The sequence below is a fragment of the Giraffa tippelskirchi genome, chromosome 2 (genome assembly GCF_054371585.1).
Source record: "Giraffa tippelskirchi isolate mGirTip1 chromosome 2, T2T-mGirTip1v1.2.pri, whole genome shotgun sequence".
Lineage (NCBI taxonomy): Eukaryota > Metazoa > Chordata > Mammalia > Artiodactyla > Giraffidae > Giraffa > Giraffa tippelskirchi.
In genome coordinates, this window is record NC_137276.1 from 59,010,733 (window position 1) to 59,034,924 (window position 24,192).

Here is a 24,192-nt window from a genome sequence, read left to right on the forward strand (position 1 = left end):
AGGGGCAAGTACCACTCCTTTGGAAGGTAGAAGGGGAGTAAGAGGTATCTGAAGGACAGGTGGACAGTAAGCTGATTTTCTAAGCAGGGCTCTGACACCGGGGGAGAAAAATGAGTATTCAAGGGCCAGGCTGAGATGAGAGCTGACAGCCAACAGTCAGCCCTAGAGAAAAATGCAAATGAAATGCAGCCAAGGAGGAGAAATGTAGAAACCTGAGGCTGGTTCCACCAAGTACACACACACACACACACACAGCCTCGAGTCCCACGTCATTCAATTCCCCTGCGTGTTCTAAACCTAGATGATCAGATAATAAGAGGTTGAGTGGTATGCATAACATCAAGTTGATTAAATTTGTTTACTGATAATTCTTTCAGGTTCCCATGAATATCGTGTAATTTCCTTGCTGTATTTCAAACAGATTTGGGCTAATGCATTATTGACAGCACCCTTGCAGACCATCTCGACAATGTCATTCAGGATAATTATTTCACAACAGATTTCCAGAGCCCCTGGTTCCTGTTGGGATTCACTTGGGCATAAATTACAGAACCGAATATTTAATCAGTGTTCCCATTAGAACCCCGTGGCTTATTTTTAGGAATTGAGGAGGGAGAATGGGAGGGAGAGAGGGTATTTGTATTATTACAGCATGAATACATTTCTTCTGTTCTGAGTGGGTTTTTTTTTTTTTACCCCCGAAGCTCAACCAAGCTGAAAAGCAGCCTGAAGCATCCCTGCCTTTTTTAGAAATAAACACAAGCATTAATCTTTTGACTGCATTAAATTAAATAGTAATGTTAACGGATCACATAATGCAGAGTTAAAAAAACGATTAACATTTACACCACAGTCTCTCCCTGTGACTTTTCCCTTATACAAATTAGTCCCTCTCCTAAGTAATAACACCTAAGCAGTGGCACCTTGGGAAGAAGGCAGGACCGGGAGGCAGGGGCTAGATGACTGTTTGGAGCATTTCTTAGGGAGAACTGGGGCAGAGGCAGCCAATAAGCAGACCTGCCTCCCTCTCAGGTAGTTCAGTCGTAACTGAGGTGTGATGTAGTTGCTCCCTTGCAAGGAATAATCTCAGGGCTAATTAGCAATGCCAAGAGCTGTGCCGGGATCGGGCAGTGTTTACATTTCCAGTTATTTGTGTTCAAGCAGCAGAATCAGTCATGCAGCGAGCCTGTGCTGGGCCCATTCCCAACCCACAAGCGATGCCTCGCTGCCCGCCTCACACTGCCATCCAGCTTCTCCGCCATCATGCCCAGAGAGCCATCAATCCAGGCTGCGGTAGCCTCCTAACTGCCCATGCCACCCTCCTCCCAGAGCCCTGCACAGACTGACCTCCTCTGAAGCCTGTGAAGTTGGCCATCACCCCTTCTTTTTAAAAGAAGGCTCCCTGGGTTTTTGAGACTTCCTTTGACCTCTCTTTTTGACTGAAATTATGTATTATCCACTGCCTGGCCCATCAGAAGCCACCAGACAATATAGGTCCACTCCTGCCCTTCCTTTCTCCTTCTCTTTCTCCTCCTCCTTATTCTCTTTCCCACTAACTGCTGATTCAAGCTCTGGCTGCCCCTCCCCCACTGCCTCACTCAGACCTATCCCTCATCCCAGGCCCACTGAGTGGCCTGGTTGTCCACATCCACGCTCTCCCTGTAACCCCAGGCTTCCCACCTTACCACTGCCAGAGACCACACAGGTTAATTCAGCATCTCTGCAGATCCTAGGGCCTCCAGGAGAAAATCTCCCTGCAGCCTTCACAACCAGCCCCAACTCTGAATCACTCACTGCTGAACACCCTCTGTCCTAGCCATATGAGATTCATCATCATAAATGACTTCGGTCTGTGGAGAGGAGAGATGAGGGCAGGACACCTTTCAGCCTTCAAGAAACCTTCCTGTGAACCCAGAGTTGGCCATAGGGTGGGCAACCTCAAGGACCCCAATCCTGGCCACTTGCCCTGAGGAGGGAACTGAGTGTGAACTTGTTCTGTGAGAATAAAGAGATCCAATGCACTGGGAGCGATCAGAGAATCCTTGTGGAGGATCGGCATTTGGGCCAGACCTTGGAGAAATAATAGGATTTCTCAATAGGCAGAGAATGTTCATATCCACTTATCTAGCCTGATGGGCACTTGGCAACGAGAAAAGGGAAACGGGACTAGGCCATGGCAGAACTTCTCACAGGGTCCCAGTGTCACCTTCCTCTTCCCTATGAGGCAGCAGTGGTGGTTCTTGTTCAAGATAGTTCCTCAAGGTCAGCAGCTTCTGCTGAATTGTCTGTTTTACCAAACCTTCTTCTCAAACCTGGGACCTTGAGCTCTCTCAGCCTGGGCCAGAAGAGGGTGATGCCCATTTCCTGCCCAAGTCATCAGCAACCTCTTCCCACCATTCACTGCATGGGAGATGAAGCCGGTAAACTGAGTTCCAACCCCAGCTCAGCCATGTACCAGTGAGGTGATCTTGGGCAGGTCCTTGGAACAAACAAGCCTCTGATTCTTCATGTGCAGAAAGGAGTTAGCAACACTCCCCCGTCATAGGTGTGCAGATGACATATGGAAAAGGGCGCTGGGAATGCAAAGCCCTGGGCTCCAGCACAGCCTCACGCCCCTAGCACCTCTGTGGTCCTGGGAGCCGGCAGGGATGTGCCCGGCTGGAGTCCACAGTGAGACCGGTGCCCTGACTGCCTGGAAAGTACACCTCTGCCCTCCAGAGCTCCCCTACTCTGCTCACTGCACAGCCTATAAGCGGGGGCCCTCTGGGCCTCCACACCTCCCCACATCCTTTGCAAGGTGCAGACAGAGGCCTAGAGAGCTGGGCCATCTTTGAGCATGTTAACAGCGAACTCGGCCAACATCGGCTGCCTCCTCTGTCGCAGGGCACCACAGGAGCCTTGTTCGTCTCTGATGTGCAGCCTTGACTTGCCAGTACTCAAGGACCAGACTGCCAGAGGGCCAGACAGGCCTGTGGTCCTCTGTTGTTGCCGCTTTCTGTTATGTTTTCATTTTCTCAGTAGTACGTGTATATGCTTTAAAAACTCAAATGGTACCAAAGGGGATATGGTAACCAGTAAGTCTCACTCCCATCCACCTTCAATACCAGTCCCTGAGATGCCCTGTCCAGGGGCACGTCCTATAGCCAGAGACATCTTCAGTTCAGTTCAGTTCAGTCGCTCAGTCGTGTCCGACTCTTTGCTACCCCATGAATTGCAGCACGCCAGGCCTCCCTGTCCATCACCAACTCCCGGAGTCTACGCAAACCCATGTTCATCGAGTCAGTGATGCCATCCAACCATCTCATCCTCTCTCGTCCCCTTCTCCTCCTGCCCTCAATTTTTTCCAGCATTAGGGTCTTTTCCAATGAGTCAACTCTTCACATGAGGTGGCCAAAGTATTGGAGTTTCAGCTTCAACATCAGTCCTTCCAGTGAACACCCAGGATTGTTCTCCTTTAGGATGGATTGATTGGATCTCCTTGCAGTCCAAGGGACTCTCAAGAGTCTTCTCTAACACCACAGTTCAAAAGCATCAATTCTGTGGTGCTCAGCCTTCTTCACCATCCAACTCTCACATCCATACATGACCACTGGAAAAACCATAGCCTTGACTAGATGGACTTTTGTTGGCAAAGTAATGTCTCTGCTTTTAAATATGCTATTTATGTTGGCCATAATCTTCCTTCCAAAGAGTAAGCGTCTTTTAATTTCATGGCTGCAATCACCATCTGCAGTGATTTTGGAGCCCAAAAAAATAAAGTCTGACACTGTTTCCACTGTTTCCCCATCTATTTCCCATGCAGTGATGGGACCAGATGCCATGATCTTAGTTTTCTGAACGTTGAGCTTTAAGCCAACTTTTTCACTCTCCTCTTTCACTTTCATCAAGAGGCTCTTTAGTTCTTCTTTGCTTTCTGCCATAAAGGTGGTGTCATCTGCATATCTGAGGTTATTGATATTTCTCCTGGCAATCTTGATTCCAGCTTGTGTTTCTTCCAGCCCAGCGTTTCTCATGATGTACTCTGCATATAAGTTAAATAAGCAGGGTGACAATATACAGCCTTGACGTACTCCTTTTCCTATTTGGAACCAGTCTGTTGTTCCATGTCCAGTTCTAACTGTTGCTTCCTGACCTGCATACAGGTTTCTCAAGAGACAGGTCAGAGACATCTTACATATATTCAAACATGTCTATATCTTCTTCATACAAATTTTAACATATTATGTACAGTTTTCTGCCTTGTTTCACTTACCATATCTGACAGATTAGCCTAAATCAGTACATGCATTCTCCTTATTTCTCAGTCACTTCTGACTCTTTGCAACCCCATGGACTGTAGCCTGCCAGGCTCCTCTGTCCATGGAATTCTCCAGGCAAGAGTACTGGAGTGGGTAGCCATTCCCTTCTCCAGGGATTCTTTTTGACAGCATAGGATATTTGATTGCATGGACACATCTATTTGTAGATCCGTAGCTGTTTTCCATGTGTGCTAAGTCACTTCAATCGTGTCTGACTTTTTGTGACCCTATGGACACGCCAGGCTCCTCTGTCCATGGGATTCTCCAGGCAAGAATACTGAAGTGGGTTGCCATGCCCTCCTCCAGGGGATCTTCCCGACCCAAGGAACGAACCTGTGTCCCTTATGTCTCCTGCATTGGTAGGCAGGCTCTTTACCACTAGCACCACCTGGACTTGAGTACCAATGCTAAATTGTTGCTTTTGCCAGATTTCCTGGCTAACTGATGTATCTTTTTCCCACAGAAAACTTATATTGAATCTTGATTCTAGGCAGAAAATCCTCTCTGATTCCAACAGGTTCCTCTACCTCAGCACTGGTATTTCTTGACTACAAGAACATTCCAATGAATGTTTGGAGGTAGTAATTTTGATATGAATTCATCACAATAGTACATCAATACCAACATAGTAGACACACATCCCTCATTATTATTCTAATACTTCACTACATCTCTCAGCACTTAACTAATTTTGAACTTTATCTCAATCTTTATCTCTTGCTGAGCTTCAACCTCTCCTTAAGCCTTATCCATTCCTCTGGCCTCAATCTTACCCTATTTTTCTTAGTCTCTGTTTTCATGAAGGCATGAACTGATGCTTTAGTCCATGAATCCACCAACATACAATCCTTATATGTTTTCCTATTCTGTCTCTATAGCTCCAACTGCAGAATATCACCATTCCAGTAAAAAGATAAGATCTCTGTTTTCCTATTAGTTCCAGGTTTTGTGACTTATCCAATGACCCTCAGCTGATTGATAACAGAGTGACAAACCCAGGCTTTTCCACTCCAGGAATTATTGGAATTTGTAGTTTAAAAAATCATCCAAATTATTTTTTTAAAAAAATAATTATTCATTCATTTGGCTGTGCTTGGTCCCAGTTGTGGCACACCAGATCTTTCAGTTGTGGCATGTGGAATCTAGTTCCCCAACCAGGGTCAAACCCGGGCCCCCTGCATTCAGTTCGGTTCAGTTCAGGTGCTCAGTCGTGTCCGACTCTTTGCAACCTCATGGACTGCAGCACGCCAGACCTCCCTGTCCATCACCAGCTCCCAGAGTTTACTCAAACTCATGTCCATTGAGTCAGTGATGACCTCCAACCGTTTCATCCTCTGTTGTCCCCTTCTCCTCCTGCCCTCAATCCTTCCCAGCATAAGGATCTTTTCAAATGAGTCAGCTCTTTGCATCAGGTGGCCAAAGTATTGGAGTTTCAGCTTCAACATCAGTCCTTCCAATGAACATCTAGGACTGATCTCCTTTAGGATGGACTGGTTGGATCTCCTTTCAGTCCAAGGGACTCTCAAGAGTCTTCTCCAACACCACAGTTCAAAAGCATCAATTCTTCAGTGCTCAGCTTTCTTTACAGTCCAACTCTCACATCCATACATGACTACTGGAAAAACCATAGCCTTGACTAGATGCACCTTTGTTGGCAAAGTAATGTCTCTGCTTTTTAATATGCTGTCAAGGTTGGTCATAACTTTCCTTCCAAGGAGTAAGCGTCTTTTAATTTCATGGCTGCAGTCACCATCTGCAATGATTTTGGAGCCCCAAAAAATAAAGTCTGACACTGTTTCCACTGTTTCCCCATCTATTTGCCATGAAGTGATGGGACCAGATGCCATGATCTTAGTTTTCTGAACGTTGAGCTTTAAGCCAACTTTTTCACTCTCCTCTTTCACTTTCATCAAGTTCTTTTTCACTTTTTGCCATAAGAGTGGTGTCATCTACATATCTGCGGTTATTGATATTTCTCCTGGCAATCTTGATTCCAGCTTGTGCTTCATCCAGCCCAGCGTTTCTCATGATGTACTCTGCATATAATTTAAATAAGCAGGGTGACAATATACAGCCTTGACGTACTCCTTTTCCTATTTGGAACCAGTCTGTTGTTCCATGTCCAGTTCTAACTGTTGCTTCCTGACCTCCATACAGATTTCTAAAGAGGCAGGTCAGGTGGTCTGGTATTCCCATCTCTTTCAGAATTTTCCACAGTTTATTGTGATCCACACAGTCAAAGGCTTTGGCATAGTCAATAAAGCAGAAATAGATATTTTTCTGGAATTCTCTTGATTTTTCTATGATCCAGCGGATGTTGGCAATTTGGTCTCTGGTTCCTCTGCCTTTTCTAAAACCAGCTTGAACATCCGGAAGTTCATGGTTCACGTATTGCTGAAGCCTGGCTTGGAGAATTTTGAGCATTACTCTGCTAGCATGTGAGATGAGTGCAATTGTGCGGTAGTTTGAGCATTCTTTGGCGTTGCCTTTCTTTGGGATTGGAATGAAAGCCATAGGAGCATAAAGTCTCAGCCACAGCACCACAGGGAAGTCCTTATCCAAATTCTTCACCTAACTGATAGGGAAACTGAGGGCCTTCGGGAAGGAGAATATATCTCCTCAAAACCTAAGGCAGTGGTTCTCAAATATCAGCATCCCCTGAAGGGCTTGTTACAACAGTACTGGGCCCCACTCCCAGAGTTTCTGATTCAGCGAGTCTGGCATGGGGTCTGAGAAGCTGTTTTTAACGTTTCCAGGTGCCGTTGAAGCTGCTGACCACAGTTTAAGAACCACTGTCCTAAGAGGTCATGGTGTTGTTTCAGGTGACACAGGGGAAGCTGTGTGAATTCTGACCCCACACCCAGCCCTCCAGTCACCCCGGGTCTTAACAGTGCAACAGTAATTTTTTGTGCTATGGATAAGATCGGCTTTTTTTTTTTAATTGGTGTTTGACTGTTTAAACACTGTTTTGTGGGAACACCCGGAATATATCATGAAGATGCCTTATCATCTGGGGACAGGAAGCTACCTTTCATTTCCCTGGAGCACGGTGGTCAGCCACTGCCGTGAATGGGGATAGGGGATGGGGGCAAAGCCCCAGGACACGAACAAAGCTGTCAAGGTAGGACAAGGGCCTTTTCAGCCAGTCTCCTCCCCACGTACATCATACGGCGTGGGGCCTGGTGAGGAGGGGTGTCATAGCTGGTGTGTCCCCAGAAGGGCAGCATGGCAGCCCCCCACCATGGCTGCACCCCTGGTTCTCCTGCCACCCTGCAACCTGGGCTCTGACTCACTGCTGCTCTGGAGAGAGACTCTGCTCATGGCCTGAACTTGTTGACCAGCTGCCTTGAAGAAAGGGAAAGATTCAGTCATCACTGATTCCCTACCTCCCCACCCCCACTCCCAGAGGTCCCAAGCATCCTGTCATCTGAAGATCTGGGCCTGGACTTCCAGGAGTCTAAGCCCCTTTCTCTAAAGGACAGGAGGACAGAAGCAGCTATCAATGCAGAAATATGCTGGAAATGTGCCAGGTAAGGTTTCAGCAGCATCATGGTCCATGGGATGGGGACTTTGAAGACCTCTAGCATTTTCCATTGACATACACCAATGGCTGCCCCATGACCAAGTGTTCTTACTATGTAATACCCACCAGTATGACTCTTGGGGAGGCACAGCCCTCCTCCCAATTCAGAAAACAAGGCAGGCCTGACAGGCATTTAGTATTCCCCTACTCATCTGTGCAGCTGAAATCCAGTATGTCACCCAGGAAGAGTGGATCAGATACCCAGGATGTGCAAGAGGCACAGAGAAGCAGGGTCAGGAGAGAAGAGATGCCAGAGGTGAGGCAGCTCCTGTGTCCCCAGGCTGTCCCCAGGTGTGTGACCCCAGGCACACTGAGGTCAGAAGCAGCACAGCTCTACACCCTGCCTCCCTTACCCTGGTTTCCCAGCTTTCTCTGAGACACCATACTCTTTCAAGAAAGTCCTTTCCTACTTAAACCAGCTAGAGTCCATTTCTGTTGTGCTGGCGATAGTGAACTTGGCAATATTCACCCCAATATCACAATCCTCTGAAGCTGAGAGGAACTTCTGTCCCCATGTCATCAGATGAGCTGGCCAGCTCTTGGGGATTCTGGGCCTTCAGCTTAGCTTATTGGCCATAATCCTCTCTATGCTTAAGCACCAATTATGTCCTCTTCAGAGCTGTCGCCTCCACTATCCTGCCTCACTATCACGATGCACAAGTCGAGGCAGACATGGGAGGTCTTTGTTATTGACAGAGGAGGCAGAAGGAAGACAAAGGATAGGAAAGCATATCGACCTCAGGGCACCTGAGGGAATTTTATTCCATTATCACTACTATTAACAATAATAATAAAAACTGCCGCTTTTAAGAGAGCTGACTATGTACAAGCTCTGTGCTAAACACTTCCTACACATCTTGCCACTCTGTAAGGCAGATACTGTGATACACATTCTGCTATTAAGAAAATAAGCCCAGTGAAGTTAGGTTTTCTGCCTAAGGGCATCCAGAACCTGTACTTGAATCCAGATCTGTCTGGCTCCAAAGCCAGAACTCTTGGCCATTGCATTGAATGGCTTCCCACTGTCCTGCTACTGTCTCTGGACAAGCCACCTAAGCCCCTCTGGACTCCAAGGTCACCAGCTACAGTCACTGCAACAGTGAAGTTTAGACTCTCCAGGAGGAAACTGAGTGCCCTTGAGACTAGGTTCTTGCAAGCCGAGCTCTGGTGAGGGAAGACATTTCCTTAGAAGCTAGATGTCCTGAACTGTGGTGCCTAAGCTTACTGGACAGGTTCACATCCAGCCAACCATGCAGCCCTGATTCTGCAGCCTCAGCGCTAGAAAATCCTCTCCTGCTCTTGTGGCTGTCTTAAAGGCAAGGTAGCTGGTCAGACAGATGGGCGTGGTCATATTGTTAACTTGGATGCTGATTCACTCCACCTCCTAATTGAGGATTTTAATTACAAAGCTTGCAAAGTGGCAAGTCCTGGGGGCTGGTAGGTTAAGCTCCTTCTCTTGCTTTTCCCCACGGGCAGCATGGAAAGGTGGCACAGAGCGAGGGTGTGGGGGCCAGCTGGTACAGAGGAGGGGGCCTGGATGCTTGGCAGCTCAGTTGGGGGCCCAAACAGCTGACTCTGCCCTTTCACGGGGCTCAGAGGTGGAGCCACACCCCAGCCCCAGCCCCAGCCCAGAGGGGCCAATTAGAGCATTTACAGTAAAACGCAGGAGGGGATGTACCTCCGTCTCCATCTTGCCGCGTTTGCTGAAGGAGCACCTGTGACATTACACAGATTAATACTCCACTGAGCAAATTAATCCTAGGGATTTCACTCACTACCTGTGGCTTACACATTTTAATTGGCTGTAAACCACCACCTGAACTGATGCAAGAGAGAGGTGATGCAAGGAAAGACATCAGAAGCAGCGCCAACCATAGGTGTAGTTTCTGGAAGAAGGAAGGAGGGGGCACCACATTCCAGGTGCCAAAGGGGTGAGGAAGAAGGGGCCATCTTTCAGTTGCCCACAGTATTTCCGTCTGCATTCAAGGAGGTGGGAGGAAGGATGAAGAGGCAACCCGTGGCCTCCTCTTTGCCTCTGAATCTCTCATGCTGTCCACGGTTCAAATCTCGCACTGATTCAACACCTTAAAGGCTTTGATTGCATCTCTATTCCCGCCTTGCAAATAAGTTCATCAGTATCGTCTTTCGAGAGTCCATATATGCACATTAATATACCTGTTTTCCTCTTTCTGACCCACTTCACTCTATATGACAGACTCTAGGTCCATCCACATCTCTACAAATGACCCAATTCCGTTCCTTTTTATGGCTGAATTGTATGTACCACATCTTTAACCATTAATCTGTCAGTTGTATAGCAGAAATTGTAACAAAACATTGTAAAGCAATTATACTCCAATTTTAAAAATAAATTTGTAAATAAAGGCAAAGGCTTTGATTGTGCACCTGGTGTGTGCCACTTCCCGGACTAGGCAGTAGGACGCACTTAGAGATGGCTGGGCTGTAAGAAAGAGAAACCCAGTGAAACTCCATTGGTTAGGAGCAGAGGCAGTCTTGCTGTGAAGGCACAGGGCGGGGACAGGATCTCCTGGTAAGTGGCAGGGTCTCAGAGCCAGAGTCTCAGCCCATTCCTTCCAGGGAGTGGCCACTCCCTTTCTCTCTACACACCTGCTCTTCTCCTCTCCCTCCACAGACTGGCTTCTCCTCTTCCGGCACACCATCTTCCTTGCAGCCTCCCAAACATGGCAGTCTTAGCTCTGTTCCCCAAGCTAATGACCTTCCAACTCAACTCCTGCAGTTAATGGTGTCAGTCACTGTGTCTCAACTCAGATTTCCAGGAGAAAGGAACTGACTGGCCTAGGTGGAGTCTCCTGAACTTCCCTGTTCTTCCTAGGCTCACCAATGGCTTTCACTTCTTGAAACTGTCCTTCTTGGCCTCTAGGACTGAGCATGAGTCATCTTTCCACTGATCCCTGACCATCCCTCTCCAGTCACTCCCATTGATTATGCTCTGCTAGCAACCTCTGGGCATGGCTTCCACTCCACCCAATTGCTACCCTTGAACTTGGGAACTGGCACTTTGAGAGGGCTCCACTCTGGCCCTCACTCTGGCCCTCCTCCATCACATCCCTCTCTCCCTGTGGTGAGGAGTCCATGGACCCAAAGATATGTAACTACCCAGACATCAGGCTTCTTGTCCCGACTAGTACTGTCCGATAGAACATTCCACAGGGATGTTCTATAGGCAGTGGCCAATGGTAACCACTAGCTTCGTGTGGCAAAGAAATCCTGGAAACATGGCTACTACAGCTGAGGGACTGACGCTTTTATGTGACTTAACTCTACCTTCCAGCTGGTCTCTCAGTCCTGCCAGACTTCTTTTCTAAGCCCTCTCCACAGCAGTCTTGAGTCAGTCTCCCAACTATAAAACACCAAGTGACCCTCTCTCATCTGTATTTCAGGACAAAGTCTAGCTTTTCAGCCTAACAGTCAGTTTTTGTAATCCTGCTTCATCTTCCACTCTTCCTCCTACACAATGTTCTTTGAACAAGCTTTGCCTTTCTCACCTCTGTGCCTTGCAAAGACTGTTCCCTCAGCCCAAAGCGGTTCTCTACCCTTCACTCACTCCAGTGCTAGTAAACTCCTATTCATCCCTCAAGCCCCAAGTGCACTGTCCCCTCACCAGCTTCCTGTGTCCTGCTCTGACCCTGTTCTCTCTCCAGCTTACCCATGTCCTCTTCAGTGCCCAGATCCCAAGCCCAGGCCTGCATAAGCTTTGGGTAGACCTGGACCTATGGAGATTTAATACTGAGATGCTGTCCATACCACTGTTATTTAAATATTAATTCCCCTCAAGGTCCCACAAACATGCAAGCATCCTTGGAGGCCTCTACAAAGCAGTGCTTGTCATTTTGCACGAGTGTGTCTTTGAATCTCCTTCTGGAAGGCTAGTGTGCAGGAGGAGCTGTGCAGGTGTTTCAGAAGCCCAACTAGACACTTGACACTCATTTCTCAACACATATTGGTTATTCTCTGTTATTTATAAAATAAAGTAATTTTTTAAAGGAAAAAGTCTTTATTCATGAAAAAATGCCACTCACATCTACCAGCCAAAGAGTTATACCAGAGTTCTACACATACAAATTAAGATGGCCTCAGGATGTAGCCTCCTACATCCCATGAGTCTCCTGCATTGGTTCTCAGAGGGTAAGTCCTGGACCAGAGCATCAGCATCACCTGGGAACCCGTTAGACATGCCAATTATCAGCTCCCCTTAGACCTGCTCAATCAAAAACTCTGGGGTGGGGCCCAGTCCTTTGTGTTTTAACCAGCCCTCCAGGAGGCTCTGGTCTATTTACCTATTATGAGCACTCCTGAAGGCAGAGGCTCTGCCATCCTCAGCTCTCCATGCCCAGCCCCTGGTCCACTGCTCTTGAGTGATGGGCCTTCTGTAGCTTTATATATGTGCACTGAATGAACAAATGAATGCATGCATGAGTGAATGAATAAAAAGTTAAGAACAAGAAGAAAAGAAACTGAGCAACAGATACAAAAGAAACTGAGAGAGCTTCTTGTTAGGCATCCACTCAGTCCTTCTGATCCAGTGGGTAGAAAGACCAGTGTGAAAGGACAATGCAGGCACTGTAGACCCCCTCAGACCTTCTTCTCTCCAGCTCTTCATCCCCACCCCTGCTGTACTGAGACTTGAGTCACAATGCTGGGCCACTCACCCTCTCCAACCCATGTCCCAGGAGAAAATTCCCATCCAAATGACTTACTCGAAAAAGAACCCCAGGAGCAAGGGAGCACTTGGTCCGAAACGGCCTGTGCAGGACCCCTAAATTAATTAATATCATTTATAGAAGGCGAGTTGGTCTTAAGATGAATGGAACTAATGCTGCTCTTGGCACCCAACTTAAAGATTCAAGGCGCCAGAAATACAAAAGAAGGCCTCTTTCAACTTTCAGACTAGACTGCTGAATAAAGCCAGAAGGATGGAATGGGGGGAGAAGGGGCCTATTCAGAGGAGGAATAAAGCTTTCTTTGGTGAAGAAATATTAATCTCAATATTCACATGGTGTTAAAATATATGTTTGAGATCTCCAGAATGAGATGTTCATAAATAGATAAGCTCTAAGTGGATGATTTTTTAGCCTTGATTTTCCTTTACTGAAATATAATTAACACTTCCTGAAACCAGCTAGCTTGGAATAATTTAGTTCAATTGTAAGTATGCAAAACACTTAACAATTAGCTCCATGAAATGAGCCCAGCCAGCACTGAGCCGACTTCATTAATGCCCTAAGTGCATGTGCCCTATTACAAGAGCTTTCAGAAATATTGCATAAATCTGAAATGTCCCCAAAGAATGGAACGGGGAGGGAGTTTGCGATTATTTTCATTCATTTGAAGGCTACGTCTCATAAACGCAGCAGTCTGAAAGATGATGGCAATTGGTTTTAATATTTTTACTGCCGCTTCCGAGGTGGTTAAAAGAAAGAAACCAAGGTATTGTAATGGGGTCTTTAAAGCTGGTATGATTTAACCTGCCATAAAGAGGGGCAGCTTGGGAAGCAGGAAAAGCTCACGGGTTCTCTGAGTCAGGGGCCCCAGGTTCAGCTGTGTAGCCTGGCATACATCCTTCACCTATCTGAGTTTTCACCTGTGAAGTGGGGAAAATCAGGGGTTCTATTCAAACAAGTAAACATCAGTGGAGCATGGGCCATTACCAATCAGAGCGGATGCTGGCAGTAAAGGAACAGACCTGTGGGCACAGTGGTATGGTCTGCATGCCCCATGCCCTCACCTGTTCACCCTGGTTGAACACTGGAGCAGCAGGATAAGAATACCTCCCTCAGAGGGTTGTTGAAAGCATTACAGGAGATAATGAATGGGATAGGGCTTCAAAGGAGGAAGACCTTATTCAAACACTGCAGATTTGGGTAATTTTTGTATTTTGTCCTTCTTTTTCAGATACTGGCTGGAGGTAAAGCCTTCATGAAGTTAAGTTCAAGTTAGGCTAATTCCATTTCTTGAAGCTCTGAGTGAAAAATAAAGAATTGCCAGGGCCAGAATTTTAAAAGCGGGGGGGAAAGGAATTTTTAATGTGTACATTTACCAAAATATTGTTTTCACTCACCAATCCAAAACAAAATGCAATGCAGTGTGATTGCCAGTCAAAAGATGAAGCCTGTATTCTTTTTACTGAAGTATGGTTGATTTACAAAATTGTGTTAGTTTCAGGTGTACAACAAAATGATTCAGCTATATATTTTTCAGATTATTTTCCACTATAGTTTACTACAAGATATTGAATACAGTTCCCTGTGCTATATAGTAAATCTTTATTGGTTATCTATTTTATTTATGGGCATTTGTAACTGTTAATCCCATACTCCTAATTGATCCCTCCCCACCTTTGGTAACCATAAGCTTGTTTTCTATGTCTGTAAGCCTCTTTGTTTTGTATATAGGTTCATTTGTAGTATTGTTTGGATTCCACATATAAGTGATATATATTTGTCTTTCTCTGACTTACTTTACTTAGCATATTCTCTAGGTCCATCCAGGTTGCTGTAAAGGGCAATATTTCATTCCTTTTTATAGCTGAGTAATATCACATTGTGTGTATGTGTGTGTGTGTATCTGTGTGTGTGTGTGTGTGTGTACACACACATTTTCTTTATCCCTTCATCTGTTTATAGACACTTGGGTTGCTTCCGTGTTTTGACTATTGTAAGTAGTGTGATGAGCACTGGGGTTCATGGATTTGTTTTTTTTCAAATTAAAGTTTTCATCTTGTCTGGATATTGTATTCATCAGCAGTGGGATTGCTGGATCATATGTAGCTCTATTTTTAGTTTTTTAAAGAACTTCCATACTGTTTTCCATAGTGTCTGCACCAATTTACACTCCCACCAACAGTATAGAAGGGTTGTTTTCTCCATATCCTCTCCAGCATTTCTTTTTCTTTTTTTGGTTGGTTGTGCCCCATTTAGCATTTAGGATCTTGGTTCTCCAACCAAGGATGGGATCCATGCTCCATGCAATGGAAGCCATGGGGTCTTAACCACTGGACTGCCGGGGAAGTCCCTCTCACATTTATTATTTGTAGACCTTTTGAGGATGACTATTTTGATCAGTATAAGGTAGATGCCTCTTGTGGTTTGGGTTTGCATTTCTCAAATAATTACTGATGTTGAACATCTTTTCATGTACCTGTTTGGCCATCAGTATGTCTTCTTTGTTGAAATGTCTATTTAGGTCTTCTCCCCATTATTTTGATTGGGCTGTTCAGTTTTTTAAATATTGAGTTGTCTGAGCTATTTGTATACCTTGAATATTAACCCCTTGTCATTTACATCATTTTTTGTTAATGGTTTCCTTTGCTGTGCAAAAGCTTTTAAGTCTGATTAGGTCCCATTTGTTTATTTTTACTTTAATTTTTTTTTTGCTTGGAAGATTGACCTAAGAAAACACTGCTACAATTCCTGTCTGAAAATGTTTTGCTTATATTCTCTTTTAGGAGTTTTATGGTGTGGCGGTTTAGTCGCTAAGTCATGTCCGACTCTTGCAACCCCATTGACTATAGCCTGCCAGGCTCTTCTGTCCATGAGATTCTCTAGGCAATAATACTGGAGTGGGTTGCTATCTCCTTCTCCAGGGATCTTCCCAACCCAGGGCTCGAACCTGGGTCTCCTGCATTGCAGGCAGATTCTTTACCAACTGAGTTACAAGGGAAGCCCAGGAGTTTTATGGTATTAACTTATATTTAGGCCTTTAAGCTATTTTGAGTTTATTTCTATATGTGGTATGAAGGAGTGTTCTAATTTCATTGACTTACATGTCCAGCTGTCCAGCTTTCCCAACACCATGTGCTGAGGAGACTGTCTTTTCTTCATTATATATTCTTGTCTCCTTTGTTGTAGATTAACACAGGTGTGTGAGTTTATTCTGGGTTCTCCATTTTGTTCCATTGATTGATATATGTCTTTGTGCCAATACCAGATGAAGCCTGTAATCTTGAGAAGTATGGAGCACTACAGACAGAGAAGACCAGAAAGGAAACATGAGTTCAAGACTCCAAGATGCATATTTTTTGGTTTCCTTCAGTCCCAACAGTGGGCTCTGTGACTGTATATGTGACCCCATGAGGGGATGACACCCCAAGTCCACATCTTCACAATCTGGACTGAGCCAATGTCCCTCCCAGGCCCCTATGGGACAGAAAGTCGTAACACCTGGGTCCCCCTGAAAACAAGGAAGGTAACCAGGAGCTGGTTCCACCTCTGGAAAGTTCTGGCTACAAGTGAGCTCTTCCCCACTGCCTGGCACTAACTCTGTCCATGGGCCAGGCCACCTCTCTTCAGGAGAGCCACAAAACACAAGGCACTGAATCTGATGCCTAGGGTCAGCATTCACCGGGCAAGAGGGCTCTCCTGGGAGAGTGATGCAGAGCATCCAAGTCTGAGAGAAGTAAGCAGCAACATTAATTGGGTCAGGATCTACTGAGTGCTGGGCCCTTGTCAACTATTTCTCATGTGTTGAACCCAACTTAACAGATTTGTAAACTAAGGCTCAGAGAGGTCAGGTGACTGGCCCAAGGTCACATTGCTCATGAGCAGTAAGACTGGTATTCCTGCTCACATCGACTACATCAAAGCCCACACTCTCCAAACGCACTCATCACACTGCCTATAGAAATGCATTTAGGTGGAAGTACCTTGCACAGATCCTGGTCTGTGGAGGAGGTGCTTATCATTACCTGTGAAATCTGAATGGAATACATTAAATAAGGATCTGGAAAAACTGAACTATCATTTATTCAGAAAAACTAGAATATCATTTATTCATTGACACTCAGGATCCCAGTGAAAATCAAATAGTCCATTTCAGACGAAGGTACGGTAAGATTTGGCAAAAGAAGTATAAGCTAGACCCAACCAAGTCTCCTAAATGATCTTTCTGCTGTGGTATCACCTAGATTCAGACTTTTTGGTAAGGATCTTATATTGATTTCCTACTGTGGCCTAACAAATTACCACAAACTTAGTGGCTTAAAACACCACCAGTTAATCACCTTATGGTTCTACAGGTCACAGGTCCAGACTGGGCTGCATTCCTTGTGGAGGCCCCTGAGGATAACCTGTTTCCTGGCCTTTCCCTAGCTTCTAGAGGCACCCACATTTCTTGGCTCATGGCCCTGTTCTTCATCTTCAGAGCTAGCAGCAAATCATCTTCAAATCTCTCTCTCTCTAAACTTTGCTTCCATTACCATATCTGCTTCTCTAATTCTGTCCTTCCAGTTTCCTTCTTATAAAGACCCTGTGCTGGTCTTGGGCCCACCCAGATAATCTAGATAATCTCCCCATCTCAAGATCCTTAATTTAACTACTTCTGCGAAGTTTCTCTTGCCACATAAGTTAACACATTCACAGAGTCTGGATTTAGGATGTAGACATTTTGGGAGGCCCTTTATTCAGCCTATCACAGACTTAATAAAATAAATTGTAATAGCCATTCCTTCTTTAGAAATTGGCCAAAAGCTTTAGCATATGGTCACTACAAACTTAATTCTAGATTTCCAGGACAAGGCTCAATATCAAATATTGGCATTTCTAATCAATAATAATAATTTAGTGGCTACCACTTACATATTTGGAATCATAAGTGCCTCCCAAGGGCTGTCTCATTTCATCCTAAAAAGTGCTCTGTGATTTAGACATTATTACTCTCAATTTACAATAGAAACTGAGGCTTCAACAACTGTTTGCCTCACTCAAGGCCACAGTTAGTAAATGGTGGAGCTGGGATTTGAACTTAGGCTATCTGATATTGGATTGACCATTCAGATTGTTGGTTCAGAAATTATGGCCACCAGACAGCCTGTGCATGAAAGAGAAAGTGCGCTGGAAAATATAAAGGATCTTAATACTAAAAGGAGGAATAATAAGGAAGCATTCATGGCCAAATTCTGCCTCTGCTAGTTTGACCTCAATTTTCTCATCTGTAAAATTGTCTTAATAGCACTCCTCTCCTGGGGTTGGTGTGATTAGATAAAAGACAATGCATGCAACATGCTAGTGTTCCTTATATTATTAGCTGGGCAAGGAGAAAAGCCAAGCATGGTTTTAAGAGTCCCAACACAAGGACTAATGCTGGCCAACCTGGAATACTCCCTTCTCCCATTTGGACCCAAGTCTTCCCCGAAGTGCAGTGAAAGAGACTAAGGTGGTCTCCCAGGCTCTCCCTCCCTGATTTCCTGGAAGAAGACTGCACAGCATCCTCTGACTCCAGGCCAAAGGCCTTCAGAGTTGACTTCCCAATGCTGCACAGCAGTCTCATTTCTCAGTCCCAGGGCAGCCTCAGAATGGATGGGAACGCGTAAAAAGGTCTTAAAGAATCTTGCTGAGCACCACTCTCCACAGATGCCCTTCAAACCTCTTCCAACAGAATCGTTTATCAGGCATTTGACTACAGAGTCTGGAGCCTGGTCCCAAGCTGCGTTTTACATGGGGATTAATGACTAGTGTGATCAACCAGGGAAGCCTGGCTCGCACAGCTCCGTGATGACATCATCTGGGCAGCTCCTTTGTCCCTGGGAAGAAAAGCTCCACCCCTCGCCATCTCACAACCCTGAAGAGAGTCTCAAGGCCAGACTTCAGGGTCAAAACACAGCAGACGACAACAGGCAGGGCACTGCCACACTAGCCACTCCATGGGAAGAGGCCAGCGGCCTGCCCCAGGTCAAGAGGCAGACTTGCACAGCTCATGACAGTCTGAGTAGCTGCTAATAGGCGATGTGACCTTGGGCAAGTCACTTACCCTCTCCATGCCTCAATTTTATCAACCACAAAATAGACAAGGATGTATCTATTCCATTATGTTGTTGTGAACCTCAAACGAATTTAAAACACAGAAAGTGCTTAGTAAAGTACCCAGTTCACAATAAGCACTATGCTATTATCAGCCACTATCTTTTTAGAACTTGGCTCCAAGCCTCCAACTCTTATATTCATGCTCCTTCTGTGACATCAAAGCAGGCCCTTCTGCCCCAGGTCAGTGCTCTGACACGGCCATGTCTCATTTCCTCAGCCAACAGAGACCACAAGGTATGCTTTCATTCTCCCAGCTCATCCAAAATAGGACCATTCTTACATCAGTCCTCTGTCCTCTCCCTGTCCTCACAGCTCTCGCCACAGCTGTGGCGGGGCGGGGGGGGGGGGTACTGTCCCCCGTTTCCAGCCCTGCCTGATTGTGCCTCACCTCCTTCAGGCAAGCAGGAGTCCTGTACAGATGTGGTAGGAGCTGGCTGGCTGTTGTGACAGCCAGTTAGGAACAGTCACCTGGTCACTTAGCTCATTATCAGCCCTGATGTTAAGGCCTTCCTTGATGTCTAACCCTTTCCCTCCCTCTCCTTGTCTCTCTCTCTCTCTCACATACACACAGCTTGTTTGTCCTGTGAAGACATGACCCTGACATGGAGAGGACCACAGGAGCATGGAAGAAAAGGCTGGCAGGGTCAGACATGGACAATCATGGCTCTGTGCAGCCAGCTGAGCCAGCAGAGCTTCCAGACATAAACAGGTTCCCAGTCTATTTGTGCTACTGTGACAACATACCACAAACTGGGTGGCTTATAAACCCCAGAAATCCACTCCTCACATCTCTGGAGGCTGGAAGTCCAAGACTGTGGTACTGGCAGTCAGTGCAGGCCCTCTTCCAGCTACAGGCTTCTCACTCTGTCCGTACATGGTGGAAGGGCCCTGACTAATGTGGACACGTGTCTCTCACCATGTCCTCCCTACCTCAAGGGCTCACGACGTGAACCCAGAGGCAAACCCAGTGAACTGTGGTCTTGGGGGCCTCTGCTGCTCAGAGCCTTCGGAGGGCAACTGCCCACTTGGAGAAAACCACACCACAGGAAACTGAGCTTGGTTGTGTCCTCTGCCCAAGGTCTGAGTGAGACAAGTGGCTTCAGCTTGCCCTGGTCCACAGCAGATGTGTTCTGGTGTACCTGTCCTGCCCACATCCCTGGCTTAAGGGGCAGCCCCAAACGGCCATGTCTGTACCACTTGATCTCTTCTGAATGGATGGGAGATAGATAAGATACCTGACCTAAGGATATCAAGTTCACTGGCTAAGCAGTGATCAATCAGATTTTTTTCTCTCAAGAATTTAGACCAAGTTTAGACCAAGAATTTAGACCAAGATGGGCATTTGAGGTTGTGTAGAGTTATGTTGACCCTACAGCAATCCAAGCAAAAAGACTGCAGAAGAAAGGTGTGCCGAGGAGAGGAACCATAAATAAGCAGAGGAATCCTGCCTGCAGAGAGAAAAACAGCACAGAGGCTCAGAGAGAGGCAAAGGGCAAAGACCACACAGCCCAAGAGGGACGGGAGACTCAAGACAGAGAGAGACAAGCTGCCTCACTCTCTGATGGCCTACCAGATCTGGTCCCCTCGAGCTGCCTGGCCTCACTTCCCACCTAAGAACTCTGTACTGCTCCAATAATTGTGGTCTGCCTGACCCCCGGTGTGTGAGCTGGCTCACACAGACTGCGTTCCATGCAACCCAGTGATCCCCACCTACAATAATGAGGCCGAGGGGCATCCACCAAGGGGCAAGGGTGCATCTTTCAGGGGCCTCTTGGTCCTGGTGTGAGGAATCGGTCTCTATGCCCGTCTGAATGTTCTCTCCATCCTTCCCATGGGCCCAAGTCCCAGGTGCCTGTAAAGACACCCGAGAGTTCCTGGGCAGTATGCAGATCAGGCAGCATACTGAATTCAGGGTGTCACAGCTCAGCTGTCTGTAGAGATAAGGGGAGAGATCTACAAAACCATCCTGGAGTCACTGCCCTTCACTGAGAAACCTTCAGTGCAGCCACAACATGATGGATTGTTTGTCTTTTGGAACTGAGACAGTCTCCTCCACCAAATTAAAATATGACCCTTTAAGGCCACTGACTGCATCATTAGCATGGCAAGTCACTTAAAGTAAGAAAACTTGGATTCAAATTCTGGCTGCACTACCTCGGCGACTTGGAGCAAATAACTTAACCTCTCTGTTGCTCAACTTTGTCATCTCTTATGGAGATAGCATCTGACTGGTATGGAGAAGATTCAACAAAATAAGGTATCTAATTAAAAATATTGTAGGAGGTTGCCTACAATACTGCCTGCCTTCTTTGTACGTGACTGGCAACAAGAAGGTACGAAATAAATGTATTGTGATGGACAGGCGCAGCTGCTCGGTTGATTGGTTTTTAGAAATCCACTAATGACAGAGAAAAACCCACTGAAATGGAAGAATTTCAGGTAGCAGTGTGAGTAATGTTTTACATTTTTATAGAAGTTGATCTTCTAAAATACCATCTCACAACCACTCTGGGATATAAACGGAGGCAGAACTACTATCCTCAACTCACAGATAAAGCATCTGACTTCCCCACTATCTTTTCCATCCCTCACCAGGGTGAGCCGATTCTTTTTTGTGCCCAGAGGGAACCTGAATAAGCTCAGGTAGACCATTTGTCCCTGTCTTGAGCACTGTCTTTTCCAGATTCAGGACTATAGGGATGTCCACGAAGACATGGAGCTGCTTTTTTTTTCTTTCTTTGGCTGAGCTGTGGCATGTGGGATCTTAATTTCCTGATCAGGGATTGAACCCATGCTTCCTGCAGTGGAAACTCAGAGTCCTAACCACTGGACTACCAGGGAATTCCTTCCCTGGAACTACTTCTTTTTGTCCCTGGGCATTTAGGGAGGCTCTGTGGACCTCCAAAAGCCAGGCCAGGGAGCCTTTGCCCAAAGGAACAACAAATCACTTTCACTAACTCCATTAGGTAAACGCAGTTCAGCACCTTTCCCCACAAGGAGACTGGGAGCCATCAGGAATTAACAGTGGGATCTCTAGAAATGAGCTGTCCAAACTCAAAGCCTGTCCCTGTGTGACCTCAGACATTTTGTTTACCCTCCCTAAGCCTATTTCTTTTGATGGAACAGTACTGATCTCATCAGGCAGTTGTGAGGATGAAGTGAAATACTTCAAGAGAGGTCAGCCCTGAGGCAGGTGCAAGGTAAGGGCCTGACAAACATCAGCCCCTTCATCCTATGGAGGTGGCTATGCGTGATGCCCAGGACCACTAAACATGCACAGCGCAAAATGCTCTCTCCCAGCCTGCACCATGCTATGAGCCCCTTGAGAGCAGGAGCTGTATCTTATTCATCCTTCTACCCCCCAATTCCCAGCACAAGCTCTGACACAAATTGCAAGCAAGAAGGAACAAATGAACAGGTTCCTTATAGCGCATTCAGCTCTCAAATTGTTTGGCTCTGATTACCAGGAAAATGCATTTGAGTCCACACCTGTCACCTGGGAGAGTCAGGGGCCTAGGCCTGGGCTTGGGACTAGGACTTCTAGCCCCCCAAAATGTAATACTCCTATCACAGATGATGCACTTATCGATGACTGGGAGCCCGGGCCACTGGGAGGGATGCCCAGTTTCCTCTGAGCTCCAGAAACAGATTCTCAGCTGGGACACTGGCTCCCTGCCAACCCCTCTCAACACAGACAGGCACAGACATGCATTTATATGCACACGCACACACAATCAGGGCAGGGAAGAAAGTCTCCAGGCTGACCTCACCTAGAAGATGCCAGTCCCCCTGGACAGCAGGAGCTGTGGGATTCGGGTCAGGCAGGGATCTGTAAGAATACCTTGGGGTCCACAGGTGGGTCCTTTTCTCTGAGGTCTGGGCATGTGTGATACCAACAGAGGTGGATCTACCTAGCTTGCCTACTCTAAGAGATCAGATCAAATCTGGGAAGTAGATTCTAAAACAAAGTCAGAGACCAAAAAGAATGCAAATGAAGTCATGAAGGAAGGAAATTCAGAATTCAGACCAAGAGCTGAGCCCAAAGGAAGGCCAGGGTGAAGGCACAGGGTCTGGCCCTAGGATTGCTTCCCACCTTCAAATAGTTCCACCAGGCCACCTCCCCCAGGAGAAACATCACCATACTTACCTACTGGTGGCATGACATCAAAGCAGGAAGATAGCATGGGATCAGCCACTTCACTCCATCACTCACCCTATGATGAGATGGACTGCAGGGCTGAAGGCTTGCTGAAGAGGTGTCAGCCACACCTCTTAGTAGGAGGACTGGGAGGAGGAAAAGGCCAGAAACAGAGACAGGAACCAGCCATCTCTTACCACTCCCTACCCTGCGTATTAGATGCCAGGAACACAGAACAGCTCTTCCATGCCTCCAAGTCTTTCTTCTTGCTATTTGCTTTCCCCAGGATGTCCTTACATTTCTTACCCTGCTAGTTATTACAATTCAAGACTGAGCTTAAAGGTCATCCCTTGCAGAAAGCCTGAGTGCTCACATGCTTAGAGGTTAGTGAAATACCTCTAAGAGCTCTCCACCTCCATCCCTTAGCTCTTACCTTTTCATATCAAGAGTCTCTCCCTTAGGTCCATGGACCCCACTGAGCCAAGAGCTCCTTGAGGGGAGGGAGCATTTTTAGCCACCCTTGGATCCTTAGTACCTATCACAGGGCTTGGAATATAGTAGCTGCTCACTAAGTGCCTGTTGAACAAGTTCTCACAACAGAGAAAACACTGGTTTGGACTGTGGAGGTGAGAAGAGATGAAGAAGTTGAAAATGAGCATAATGAAATTTAGTGGGATGTCCAAGTGGAGAGAGAGCCACAGAGAGAGCTCAGGGGTGCTGATAGAGGCTTGGAGGTCTCCATGTGGGGGTGATAATCAGAGGCACTGGAGCTCTCCGGGTTGGGGGGTGTCTTGCGGGGTAGGAGAGAAGGATGGGAACCCTCATGATGCTCCAAAAATGGTTCCAGTCATACACAAAGCTTCACTCTAAATGTGTGCAACAGGATGTCATGGCCTCAGAGGGGGGCATCTCCTAAGGGCATCCTCAGTGATGGATGGTGCTGGAATGAGATGGACTCTGCCCCCAGGGACTCCAACCCTGCATCCACACAGAGACCACCAGGTCAGCCATGGCAGCAAGCCAAAGTAGAGATACCTCCCACCACCCTGGGGACTGCTTCCGTAGGACACCCTGCCTCCGCAGCGCATGGTCCCTGCCCTTGAATTTGAAGGAGACCCAAGGCTCTGGCGATGGAGTACTGAGAGAGCAAACACCGCCTCCTCCCCACTTCAATCATCTGAGTCAGGTCTGGTCTGCAGGCCAAGGGGAGAGGTTCTATCCAGAGATGAGCCACAGGAGTGAGCTAGCCTGGACTACGTGTGCTAAGTTGCTTCGGTCATGTCCGACTCTTTGTGACCCTATGCACTGCAGCCCGCCAGGCTCCTCTGTCCATGG

General features: G+C 46.7%; 1 protein-coding gene and 1 long non-coding RNA gene across 9 annotated transcripts in view; one reads left to right on the forward strand and one right to left on the reverse strand.

The window, feature by feature from the left end:
* RPS24 (ribosomal protein S24) overlaps positions 1–24,192 on the reverse strand; it is a 450,090-nt gene that overhangs the window by 404,725 nt on the left and 21,173 nt on the right. For 3 of the 8 annotated variants that reach the window (XM_081573812.1, XM_081573810.1, XM_081573811.1), the window contains exon 5: positions 15,686–15,881. The exons of the other annotated variants lie outside the window; for them this stretch is intronic. In XM_081573812.1, the coding sequence (XP_081429938.1) occupies positions 15,686–15,881 (196 nt within the window). The remainder of the gene's footprint in view (positions 1–15,685; positions 15,882–24,192) is intronic. 8 annotated transcript variants of the gene reach the window in all.
* Positions 18,893–21,083, forward strand: LOC145539741 (uncharacterized). The gene is made up of 2 exons (XR_014077924.1): positions 18,893–18,953; positions 19,291–21,083. It is a non-coding gene; the product is annotated as an uncharacterized LOC145539741 (long non-coding RNA).